At 41.3% G+C, this 12,208-nt stretch overlaps 1 protein-coding gene across 1 annotated transcript; it reads left to right on the forward strand.

Moving 5' to 3' along the window:
* Nucleotides 1–1,204: 1,204 nt before the first annotated feature.
* Nucleotides 1,205–11,446, forward strand: HRG (histidine rich glycoprotein). Its single transcript, XM_064164708.1, has 7 exons — nt 1,205–1,402; nt 4,354–4,461; nt 4,923–5,010; nt 5,534–5,700; nt 7,498–7,614; nt 9,069–9,155; nt 9,970–11,446. Exons 1-7 carry the CDS (start codon nt 1,205–1,207, stop codon nt 11,029–11,031), a joined length of 1,827 nt encoding a protein of 608 aa, XP_064020778.1. The 3' UTR covers nt 11,032–11,446.
* Nucleotides 11,447–12,208: the final 762 nt, after the last annotated feature.

Here is a 12,208-nt window from a genome sequence, read left to right on the forward strand (position 1 = left end):
GTACTCAACACTGGTCAGGCCACACCTTGAGTGCTGTGTCCAGTTCTGGGCTCCTCAATTCAAGAGAGATGCTGAGGTACTGGAATGTGTCCAGAGAAGGGTGACAAAGCTGGTGAGGGGCCTGGAGCACAGCTCTGTGAGGAGAGGCTGAGGGAGCTGGGGGTGTGTAGCCTGCAGAAGAGGAGGCTCAGGGGGGGACCTCATTGCTGTCTACAACTACCTGCAGGGAGGCTGTAGCCAGGTGGGGTTGGTCTCTTCTGCCAGGCAACCAGTAACAGAACAAGGGAACACAGTCTCAAGCTGTGCTGGAGGATGTCTAGACTGGAGGTTAGGAAGAAGTTGTTGGCAGAGAGAGTGATTGGCATTGGAATGGGCTGCCCAGGGAGGTGGTGGAGTCACCATCCCTGGAGGTGTTCAAAAAAAGACTGGATGAGGCACTTAGTGCCATGGTGCAGATGACTGCCTAGGGCTGGGTGCTAGGTTGGACTGGATGATCTTGGAGGTCTCTTCCAACCTGGCTGATTCTATGATTCTGTGTACCAGACAGAAACAATTTAAAAGTGAGAGAAGAGTGCAATGAAATTTCTTGAGCTGCAAGAGCTCAAGAAGTACAACTTCTGTTGTACTTCTATTTGACTAGAAGCTACCCAGCAGCTTGAAAGTGCACCTTGAGCCACATCCCTTCGCCAAATCTGAGTGACCTCTTTGCTTCCCTCTCAGTACCGCTCCCAGATAAGGATCTGTAAAAACAGGGATATGGATATAGGCCTCATTTGACCACAAATATTTCAGCATATTCTCAGTTCAACTGTTTTTACAGTAAACAGAAAGCAGAAAAACATTAACTGGATCTTCTTAATGCCAGGCTCAGGAGCACATTCTTAGAAAATAAGTACTTTTCCTAGTGAAAGACTATTACACAATGCCTGTTTCAAGCAGCACAAATACAGTCCCTTTGATGGGTAGTCCAAAGAGTATTATTAGACCTACTTTCCTCAAAATCTGCTCAGTCGCTATCTAATCATTTACTTGCTGTTTGCTGATGTTAACTCTTGGTCAAGGTAATGGCCCTCTGACACAACACTTAAATTTATATAAAACCATGCCTTTTTAGCATTAATTTACAACTTCTGGAGGCTACAACTTCAGCAGACTACTGGCTTCATCAGAGTATGGGCAGAAGTGACCTAACACTTCAAACAACATGCTGCTTCTAGCTTCGTTTTTTCTCCTAGCACTACTGCAGTGCTGTAATGCCCAAAATGAAAGGAGCATTACACCTGCAGACTGCCATGCCGTCGAAAGAGACGCAGGAGTGGCCCTGGATTTGGTCAACAGGCATCGCAGAGATGGCTATGTTTTTGGTTTATTTCGTGTTGCTGATGCACACCAACTACATATAGTAAGTAGCAGTTTAAAGGCTGATCTACATAACATTGTGATTTTAAAGTAATGGGCCAGATGATCATTAAAAGCTTACGTTTATTGCTTTTTACAGAGCAGTGTGGATGTAATCCAACGAATCAGCTCTGAATTACATTATTTCAGCATTTATTTATGCACATTTTTTTGTATGCAAACTTGATTTGGAACGCTGCTGGATGCTCCACATTCTCTTGGCAGACAGGATGCTGGTGTAAGAGGGGCTCTGAAAAGCTTTGTACAATACCAGAAATTAATCTGTCCTGTCTGTTGCCAGCTCTCAGATGTTATGTTCAAAACTTAAGTTTCTTTAATCTGCAAACATTTAACATTAATTAGACCAATGTATCCTACAGTGTCAGTGTTTTGTAATTACCTGAATTCTGGAGATAGATGCAGAACTGGATGGAAGGAGAAAAGGCAGAGGAAACAAGGAAGATGAAAATGACACTCTACAAAACAGGGAAAGAGCTGGATAGAGAATCCATACCAGATATTTCCTATTTCCTTCCTATTTCTGTTTCCTAGGAAGGATATATAAACCTTTCTCAATGATTACCTAAATGCCAAAGCAAATAAACAGCAGAAAAAGCAACAGAACACCAAATTTCTTTAATTAGCAGACCAGAGTCCAAGATGTGTAGGTTTGCCTTATATCTCTTTGGCTACAAAACTAGAATCCAAGTACAAATGCATTGTTCAAGAAGAGTTTTTCAAATCTTAGTATGGCAACTGATAAACAGGCTAGTTGTTGACAGAGCTAGTTAAGACTGCTTGCTAAGACAAGCAAAGGCTCAGAAAGCAACCTAAAGCTCACATTCCTACAGGTTTTCCAGTATACTTTCAGAAAATCTGATGGATTATTTTGCTCTTTAAAGATAAAGATGTGGCAAGTGACACCATTGGGGTTTATGCAATAGCCAGGTAATTGAAGTTCATTTAGGAGGCAAATGGTCTTCAGCAATTAAGAGATTTAACCTCTCCTTCCATCCTTGAAGGTTATTCTGCTGCCATGCGAGTGTGTGCTACCTTTTCTGCAGTCAAGCCACTGGGTCATGGACATGCAAAATTCATTTAATGAATGAGAGAAAAAAAAATCTAAACCCAAAAATCTCAATGTTTATAAATTTTGCACAATTATTGACTACATAAACAGAGACTCATAACTTGGGATAGGGACCAGAGCTGAGGATTCACACTTCTAGATGAATGCTACAACCACTAGACGACTATACTTGTATTTTACTTTGTACCCTTAATGAATTTTGCTGCCTCTGAAGTCCAGCTTCAGCTATCATATAGAGTCTACAGGAACAGAAAACACTCTTCTATCTTTCTGCTAAAGAATTCTCTCTGTAAAGGTCTCTGTGCCTTCTCAGAACCAAAGCCACCAGGTGTGGTCTCTTGCATACTAATCACATCCACTATTATGCAAGAAGTGATGCTGGCTCTACTGCCAAGATGACAGTAGGATTCTTTTTATTTAAAGATCAGAAGATCAGAACATTATTTTGATTATCTCCATGTGCAGTGCACATCAAGTCCACCAGATCAACCCTCTTGGAAACAAACAGCTATTCTCTAGTGGGTTTACATGTAAATTCCAGAAGCATAAGATAATCAAACATTCACACTAGAACAGTTCTGGGCTTGTGTAGCACAGAATTCTGGTGCCAAATATGCTTTTAGAACAACTTAGAGGGCACCATATAAGAGACCTTTTTCTTTTTTCTCCCCAAGAGCTGTCCAGTGATAAAGATGAATTTTCTACTACCTATTTAGATGTAGATACTTAATTTCACACAAACTGCTTCAGACTTTACTGAATCCAAACACGTTTGGCAGGGCTGAACTGGCTTCTGTAGCATTTCATAAGTTTCAGTGACAAAGTGAATGTATTTAGTCATGTCAGTTTTAGAGGGCTCCTAGTGAATAGCACGTTTTACAAAAGACTATCTTACCCATCTTATTCTCCCATTCACTGCAATTCCATAAACACAAATCAGAAAAAAAACCCCAATCTTTCTCACTGTTCTGTCCTCTGTCTGTGTTTTACTCTATCTCTTGACTAGCAGCTTGGAATTATTGGGATTTATAAACACTGATATACTTACTACCCCAAAGTAGAGAATGATCACATAGCTAGGGGGCAGGATGAGTACCCAGCACAATGATATGTTTTTCCTGATTCTGCTATTGAATAACCTGTCTCTGTGCAAATCACCCAGCCCCTATTTTAAAACCACAGGCAATGCTAAGACATAGGCACACTGTAGCTGCAGTGTTTAAGACGACGCCGGTGGAGTCTCACTAATAAAAATACTACACTAGGCTGCAGTAATTCATTCTCAAGGTCTCATCTATATAGAAGCAATCTGAAAAAGGAATTTCAAGGGATGAAATTTCATAAAACCTGAGGACACTTATTTGCAGTGAAAGGCTTTGCATTATTTTATCTAAATGACAAAATAAAATATGTCTGTCTTCATTCTGAATGTCCACACAGGCATTGCCTAAAGTTTATAATCCGTTCCACATGTGCGTTGAGAGTCACTTTCCTACAGACAAATACAAAAGGAAAATTCTGACTAGATGTAAGGCCTAAAAAAGGAAAAAGTCATAGAGGAAGTGGTTAAGTACTGGAATGACCCAGAGAGCTTGTTGAACCTCTCTGGATATTGCGCTGTATATCACCTGTCTTGGTGATATACAGAACTGGGCTGAATCTAACTTTGAAGTTGGCTTTGCCTTGAACAAGTGGCTAGACAAGATGACCTCCAAAGATCCCTTCCAGCCTAAGCCCTTTCTACACTTGTCAGATCAGAAAAACCTTAATAGGAAACTGGCAAACCTACATTAAAAATTAAACATATCTACTTCAAAAGAAGTTTCTTGCATACAAACTCTTTCTTACCTGCACTTCTCTTCCAGGGAAATTCATCAATCCTCTACTTAACTTTGGATGTGGTGGAAACTGAATGCCCTGCATTATCCAGGAAACACTGGGAGTCTTGTGAATATGGTGACCTCTATTCCATGGCAAGTAATGGCACTCAGGCAGACTTACATGTCTGTATTAACTTCATCGGCATTGTCCTGTGTCACAAAATCTCTAAATGAAGACTAAGTTTTAATATGTCTTATTATAAAAGATCTGTTGAATTCTAGAGTTGTTAAATGCAACATCCTAAGTTCCTCTGCTAGCTAATATTATCTTACTGCAAATAAGCATTAGAATGACTGAGAAGGTTGGTCTGGTTTCCTATTGTCTACTCAGCCATGCAAAATGATAATTAAAATAAAGGATCTTGTGGACAGAGATCCTATTTTATCTGAAGACAAATTTTGAGTAGTACCAGATCAAACATTCCATTAATGACCACATCTGATATTCCTAGATGTACTGTACTTTAAAAGGAGGCATAATTCCTGTGATCACCTATATCCAATTAAATCCAGTAAAAATAACACAGTAATCATGTATTCTTTTTCTCTTTTAGGACTTTGGCCAGTGTAAGATTATCACATATACAAACCAGCTGCTGAAGAAACCTCAGCTATATGGATTTAATTGTACCCTGAGCTCAGGTAAAATAATCACTGCTCTAACCCAGTGCATATCTCAATCCAGCCCTTATACCAAATTACAGGTCTGTGCAGTACTAGTGTTCGGTAACCGTAACAGATTCATTCATCTGCTTGCAATTCATATTTTGGATAATTCAAATGGAATGTTAAGAATGAGTAGCAGAATAAAGGTTACTCTGCTCTTCTAAAGCATACTTTATTAATGTCAGGTGATATCACCATGCCAGTCCACCCAAACATAATAATGAGTATCAGAAAAAAATATTAAACTTGGAAAGAATGACAGTTTAGGGAGGTAAGACTCTAAGGCAGAGCTAAAAGATGTAGTAAAACGTTATTTCTTAAAGGCTTTTTTTCATGTTACAGGACAAAGCAAATCTGTGCAGTGAGTGATAGGTATTTCACCTATCCATGGAAACACTAGCATTTCAGTTTCTCTTTATGACCTCACGCTGAAGGCACACACACGATATCAAGAGTATTAACATCCATTACAATATCAGCCAATTTTCTGTTTTCACAGTTCCTCCTGATTTATTAGAGTGCAAAGACTGTCCTGTGAAAATTGAAGTTTTAGAAGTCAATGAGCAACATAAAAATATTGCTGCAAAGGCCCTGAAGAAGTTCAACAGTCAGAGTAACCACACAAACTACTTCAGTGTGGACAAAGTTGAAAAGGCTTTAAAGCTGGTAAGTGGCATTTTGTCCTAGAATTACTTATGAACAACAAAATACTGTGAGCAGGTCCAAAACCATGGGACCAGCACTCAAACCCTTGTAGGATTAGAACTATTGTTTGTCACCTCTCAGCATAAATCACCTGCTTAGAATTGAAGGTCCTAATTCTGCAAAGACTTATCAACTGTAACTTAGGCAAAAGCAAAAGGATTTCTCCTCTGGCAAAAACTGTATCAGTGTGATGGCATCCAAAATGTCAGAGCCTTCTTTCTGTCTGTATTTTCAGTTTGAACGCCTATCTACCTATCATATCACAACACAGAAGAGTTTATTTACTGCTGACCAGAGTTCTTCAAGTTGTAGAGTCATCAGTAAAATCATGGTTACATTCTGTCCGCTGGAGTCAGATATGTTTTTACTCTTGGACTAGTCAGTACATGGCTACAATACAAAGTAGAACATACTCAGTAGCATTTTGACTTTCTGCTGCAGAGCAAAGCAGCGCTCTGAGAGCTCTCAGGCATGGGAGATAAATTTGTATCTGTGCTGTACCTGCTGAAGAACTCTTTGCTCTGGCAAATGACTCCATCTTTGAGTGATGTTGACATGAAGACTTGCCCTTTGGGTGATTTCACCATGATTTCTTGCTGGTAGATACTGGAGACCTCCACTCAAACATACCAGGATCATTCTGCCAACATGTGTCAGTTCAGGGCACGTCTATAACCAAGTCCCATGGTGTTTACTGTAATACATGTTGATCTTGGAACCTGCCTAAATTATAGCATGCAACCCTACCTCCCTGCAGTTTTTAATATTGCTCAGAAACTTGACAGTCTTCTACACTGTACACCCACACAGAACATATCCCTACTCCCATTTAGCCCATGGCTAGCTTTTAAGTTGCCTGGAAAAAAATCATGGATACATTCAGGAATCATGGATTCCTTTGACTCCATACATTGCCATCTTTAGCAAGATAGACAATTTAGATTGTATGACTGTATTTCAACAGACTGCATAACACTTAGAAACTGTGACTTATAATGTTAAAAATACCATAAAGTATGTGCAGCAATTTAGTTAAACTAGGCTAAGCAATTAGTCAAAAAAAACCCCAACCCAACACCAAAAAAAACCCCAACCTAAATCTAGTTTAAAAAAATAGTAAAAAATAAAGTAGTGTAAGCAATTTAGTTACATTAGTGAAACTTATGTGCGCACACATGCTATGGACACCTTCAATACAAGCTTGAAGTAAGCTACCACTGCACTTGGAAATGAAAATGAAACACTTCTTTATGGATCCTAACAGAACCTGGCAGGCCTTCTGCCATGCTCTTGTGGAGCAATGCCTTCTCTATTAATTATGCAACTGGAAAGAGAGAAAGTAACAATCCCATAGCAACTGGCAGAATTTTATGCCAAATTAACAGCACCACTGTAGTGTTACCACCCCCATCACTGGAAAGTAGTGGTTGCCATACAGTAGATCTCTGTATTTCTACAGGAGCAGCAGTTCTGTTTATGGAGAAGACTCTAAGGATGCTACTTCATAAAAACACAGGCTGTAAAAGTAACAGGTTTTATAACACAGACATACTAGACAAAGAAATAAAACAACCATTCCAGAACTCATAATGGGGTGTGACAAGTAAGGTACAAATTATCTAATCTATTTTTCTTACTGTAGACATACAAATGGATGAACACTATGAACAATAAGAAGTGTGCTTGCTTTTAAAATGACTGCATTGTTTTTTCTAAATACACCTAGTTACTATTTCTTCTTTGACCTCTTGGTTTCAGACTGCTTCCCGTCAAGGTCACCGTTTAGGATTCTCTATAAAGGAGACCAACTGTTCCAAGTCCACACAACAAGCAGATCAGGCACTGGAATGTGATTTTCTGGATGACTGGCACGCTGTAAGTAAAGTCCTAGAGTAAGAGCTGATACAATGGGTGAGACAAGGGTGATTTTCCCAAAATATTTCCAAGTATTCCTCAAAAGCACACACCCAGCATGTCCAAATCCAGATCCTAATTTTGCCTCTGCTTCTTTTTAGTCTATTAGGAGCCAGTCTGAACTCTCAAACTGAAATGTAACTGGAGTCTGGTATACTACAGATGTAGGAGTGAGGAGCTCTACAGTTTGGATCTGGCATTCACATTCAAATGAAAGCCACTCCCTAGTAAATAATTCATGCTGTTTTCTCAAAAAGTATTACACTAATACATGTCAGAGATCTTGGAAAAAGAAAACAAACCATGTATTATGTCATCCCAGTGAGCCAAGGGTCACTTTATTTCCCTTCTTCCACTGAAGAACAATGAGTGTAGTAATTCAGGCCTGTCTACTAGGAAAGTCGTCTCCTCACTCCATCTTCCCCTTACAGCAGTAATCTACATCAAAGAAACAACTAGGCAAAATCATAGAGAACAAATAATTCCCCAGAGATCAAACTGAAGGAATTAAATAAAAGTATGGGGGGAAAAAAAAACCAAACCAAACCACAAACCATGTAGAAGGTTTGGTTTAGCTACATCCATTTTCTTTTCTGGCTCTTTATGTGGCAGAAGGCTGGAAAAGGTGAACAAACTGGTAGCAGAGCCAAAAGTTGATGACTGAAGCACAAGCCAGGTGGCTAGAGGCTTTGAATTCTGTTCTCAATGCTGCCACCACTGGAGTGCATGTGTAAAATACCATTAACCTTTGTAATCAGTGATCATAATGGCTGACTAATGGCCCAAATAACCAAGGTCATGCATCCGCTATAGAGACCTTACACAGATGTCCTTCTCCAAGCTCTGTGCTCTCTTGCTCATGAGCAGTTCCATATGCAATGACTGGATGGCAGGTGAAAGTCACGGCGCAGAGAACACTAAGGGAAGTGATGCTAAACTACTATAATAGACTCTTTTGCAAAAGGTAAGTCTGGAAGAAATCTCTGCCTGGAGCTCTGTCTGGAGCAGAATTTCAGAACAGTCCAATCTGAACAGAAGTTTGCAAGCAAAGATGGAAAAAAAAGAACAAAAATCAGTTGCCCACAGGGTAGTCAATTTTGAAGGATTCAGTAGCTGGCCAGTTCCTACAGACACCAAAAGAGAAGCAAGATGGTGAGTGATAGCCTGCTAGATGCATATGAAGAAGTGGTCTTCACAGTCAGGAACACTCAAGACTGGCATATATTTCAGTCATTATGAATCACTGGTAAGTATCACTGGTCAGAAAGATCAGGATCTAGCTAAGTTGTGTAAATACTGAAGGTACTGAAGGAATTAGCTTAGCTTTTAAAATGTTGACATTCCAATAGCTTCTATTAACTCAATCACAAGAACCCAGATGTGCTTTTTCTTTTTTTCCCTTTGCTTTTACTTAGCATGTGGGATTCTGCAAGGCAAGAATTATCAGTGATCCAGATGAAAGCGATGGAACAGATATAAGCTGTGAAATCTACCGTCCCTGGGTATGTACTCACCTGCTCAGATGTCTCTGGCTACAGCCTCACACAGGCTACAGCAACCTTGCTCAGCCCGGACTGACAGATGATTGCAACAGCTGTTTGTGTCACAGAATCATAGACTCATAGTATCAAGTTGGAAGGGACCCTTGAAGGTCATCTTGGCCAACCCCCCTTCAGTGAGGGACATCTTTGACTAGATCAGGTTGTTCGGAGCCCCAACAAGTTTGACTCCTCACTGTGAACAACTTTCTCATAATGTCCAACCTAAATCGACCCTGCTCTAATTTAAAAGCATCACCCCTTTTTCTGTCACTACATCCCTTGTCCCTTTACTACTGCTTGGGTGTGGTGCAGCATGTCAGGAAAGACTGGCCTTTGGCTGCCAGAATGAAGTAGAATTGAGCTGTCCTCACTGCTCCCTCCAAAGCTATCTTCTCTCAGTTGAGTCATAATCCTTAAAGACAGTAGAGACCAAAACAAATTTAAGGGACTTTCTGAATGCAAGAAGAGGGGAGAGGATCTTTTTTGTATTTGGAATTTCAGATTATATCACAACAGCTTCTCTGGATTGGGGTTTCTATTGTTTTGGTCTCTCTCGAGATTTTTCTCCGTGGGTTATGTGATTTTATTCTGTCAGGGTGTAGTATTTCCAGGTGATTTTCTTCTATCTTGGAAGAAAAAACACCACTGGTTTTTTTCCTTCCAGAATTGTAAATGCAAACCTACTAACTCCTTCATCTCTCTCTTTCTCACCACTTTCTTCCATCCTATTTACATTTCACTTAATCTTTGCTCTCTTGGTGTATTTTATATACAGCCACATGACTGCAGACCCCCTCATCATCATTTTGGTCACAGACATCGTCACCGGCATGGTCACAGACATCATCATAAGCATGGGTGTCCACCCTCTTCACAACCCAGACCTGAAGATGCTGAGCATAAAGATAGTTCCAATGAAGAACATCAAGACAGCCATGAAGGACCTGCACCTCCTCCCCATGGTGGACAACATCATCACCATCATTATCCACACCATTGTCCTCAATCTCCTCCCCAGAGTGGACCAAATGCTCCTCTCCAAGAGGAATCCAAACATTCCCCTCCTCCTCCTCCTCCCCCCCATGATGAGCCACATAATCATGGTCGCCATCACGGACCACACTGTCCTCCCCCTCCTCATGGACCACATTGCCACCACCCTCCTCCCCATCATGGACCACATCACCACCATCATCCTCCCCATCATGGACCACACTGTCCTCCTCCCCCTCCTCATGGACCACATCGCCATCCTCCTCCTCCCCATGGTGGACCACATGATCCTACTCCTTCCCAAGATGAATTGAATCAACACCCTTCCTCTTCTCCTCCCCATGATGAACCACATAATCCTCCTCCTGGTCATCATCATGGCCCACACTGTCCTCCCCCTCCCCATGGACCACATTGCCACCATCCTCCCCCTCCTCATGGATCACATTGCCACCATCCTCCCCCTCCTCATGGACCACATCACCACCATCCTCCTTATCATCATTATTACAGACACCATTGCAACAAGACAAGCATGTCAGGAAAGCACTTTCCATTCCAGGTAATAGGAGCTGTCTATCATGTTCCAGTTCTAAATCAGCAGGATTCTCTCACACCTCCCACTGCAAACTTCCTTGAAGTATCCCAAAGTAACCCTCACTCCTCCAGAACTGGGGAGGATAGTCTCTTCACTGACTCAAATCAAAAGGAGATGCTAGAAGCTCTGAGTTTTCCAGATCATCCTACACAATCAGAGTCATGCCCAGGAAACTCCAAACTTGTTCTTCCAAAAATTTTACCTTTATTTCCACATAGCTCCATGGCAAAAAAATCTCCTACCTGACCTCAGAAAAGATGTTCCTGGCTTGAGAGGTGCAGGGCCAATGATAGTTTTACAATGATGGAAGCAGCACATGGAGAAGGACAGAAAGGATATAATTTCTGGGGAGAAGCACTGAAAATGGCTCAGGCAAGTATTCCAATTTGTCTCTTGATCCTAGCTATCACAGACTCCACCACAACTGAAAGGCTCAAAATTCTGTGTCCCTCAGATAATGCCAGCAGGTACAAATCTCCCCAGCAAGCAATGCTCTTCAGTTCTCACAAAAAGGAAGATACTCTAGTATTGAAATCTTCCATTTTCTCATAATCCATAATGTACTTCTCTGAAGAAACGTGACCACCTCCCATACAAAGTGACCCATGGCACTACCTTCATACTTTATAAAGAATCAAAGAAAATAAAGACCCATAAGAAATTTGTTTCTTGATACTGTTGTCAAAGTTTTGTCTTTTTGTTCCTCTTTATATATGTATATTGTTCTATTTATACAATTTTAGCTGCCTAGTAAAAAGCCATGAGCATGAAGTGACTAATGGTGATTGCATTACCACCATTAACTAGAATAGGTCTAGAAATAGTTCATGACTTGCACTGTAACACCTCAGGGAGGCCTGCACAGGTGCTTCCATTGCTACAGTTGCTGGTGATGATGTACCAGACACACTGCATTGAAGGACAGCCCTTTTCAAGCAGTGCATAACTGCACTCAGGAGAGCAAAACAAAGTAGATGCATGTAAGAACTCTTTCATGTAAATCACAGAATCATAGAATCATAGCATCAACCAAGCTGGAAGAGACCTCCAAATCATCCAGTCCAACCTATCCCCCAGCCCTATCCAAACAACTAGACTCCGGCACTAAGTGCCCCATCCAGTCCTCCCTTGAACACCTCCAGGGATGGTGACTCCACCACTTCCCTGGGCAGCCCATTCCAATGCCAATCACTCTCTCTGTGAAGAACTTCCTCCTAACATCCAGCCTATACTTCCCTCGGCACAACTTGAGACTGTGTCCCCTTGTTCTATTGCTGGTTGCCTGGGAGAAGAGACCAACCCCACCTGGCTACAATGTCCCTTCAGGTAGTTGTAGACAGCAGTGAGGTGCCCCCTCAGCCTCCTCTTCTGCAGGCTGCACACCCCCAGCTCCCTCAGCCTCTCCTCACAGGGTTTGTGTTCC

The sequence above is a fragment of the Pogoniulus pusillus genome, chromosome 26 (assembly GCF_015220805.1).
Source record: "Pogoniulus pusillus isolate bPogPus1 chromosome 26, bPogPus1.pri, whole genome shotgun sequence".
Taxonomy (NCBI): domain Eukaryota; kingdom Metazoa; phylum Chordata; class Aves; order Piciformes; family Lybiidae; genus Pogoniulus; species Pogoniulus pusillus.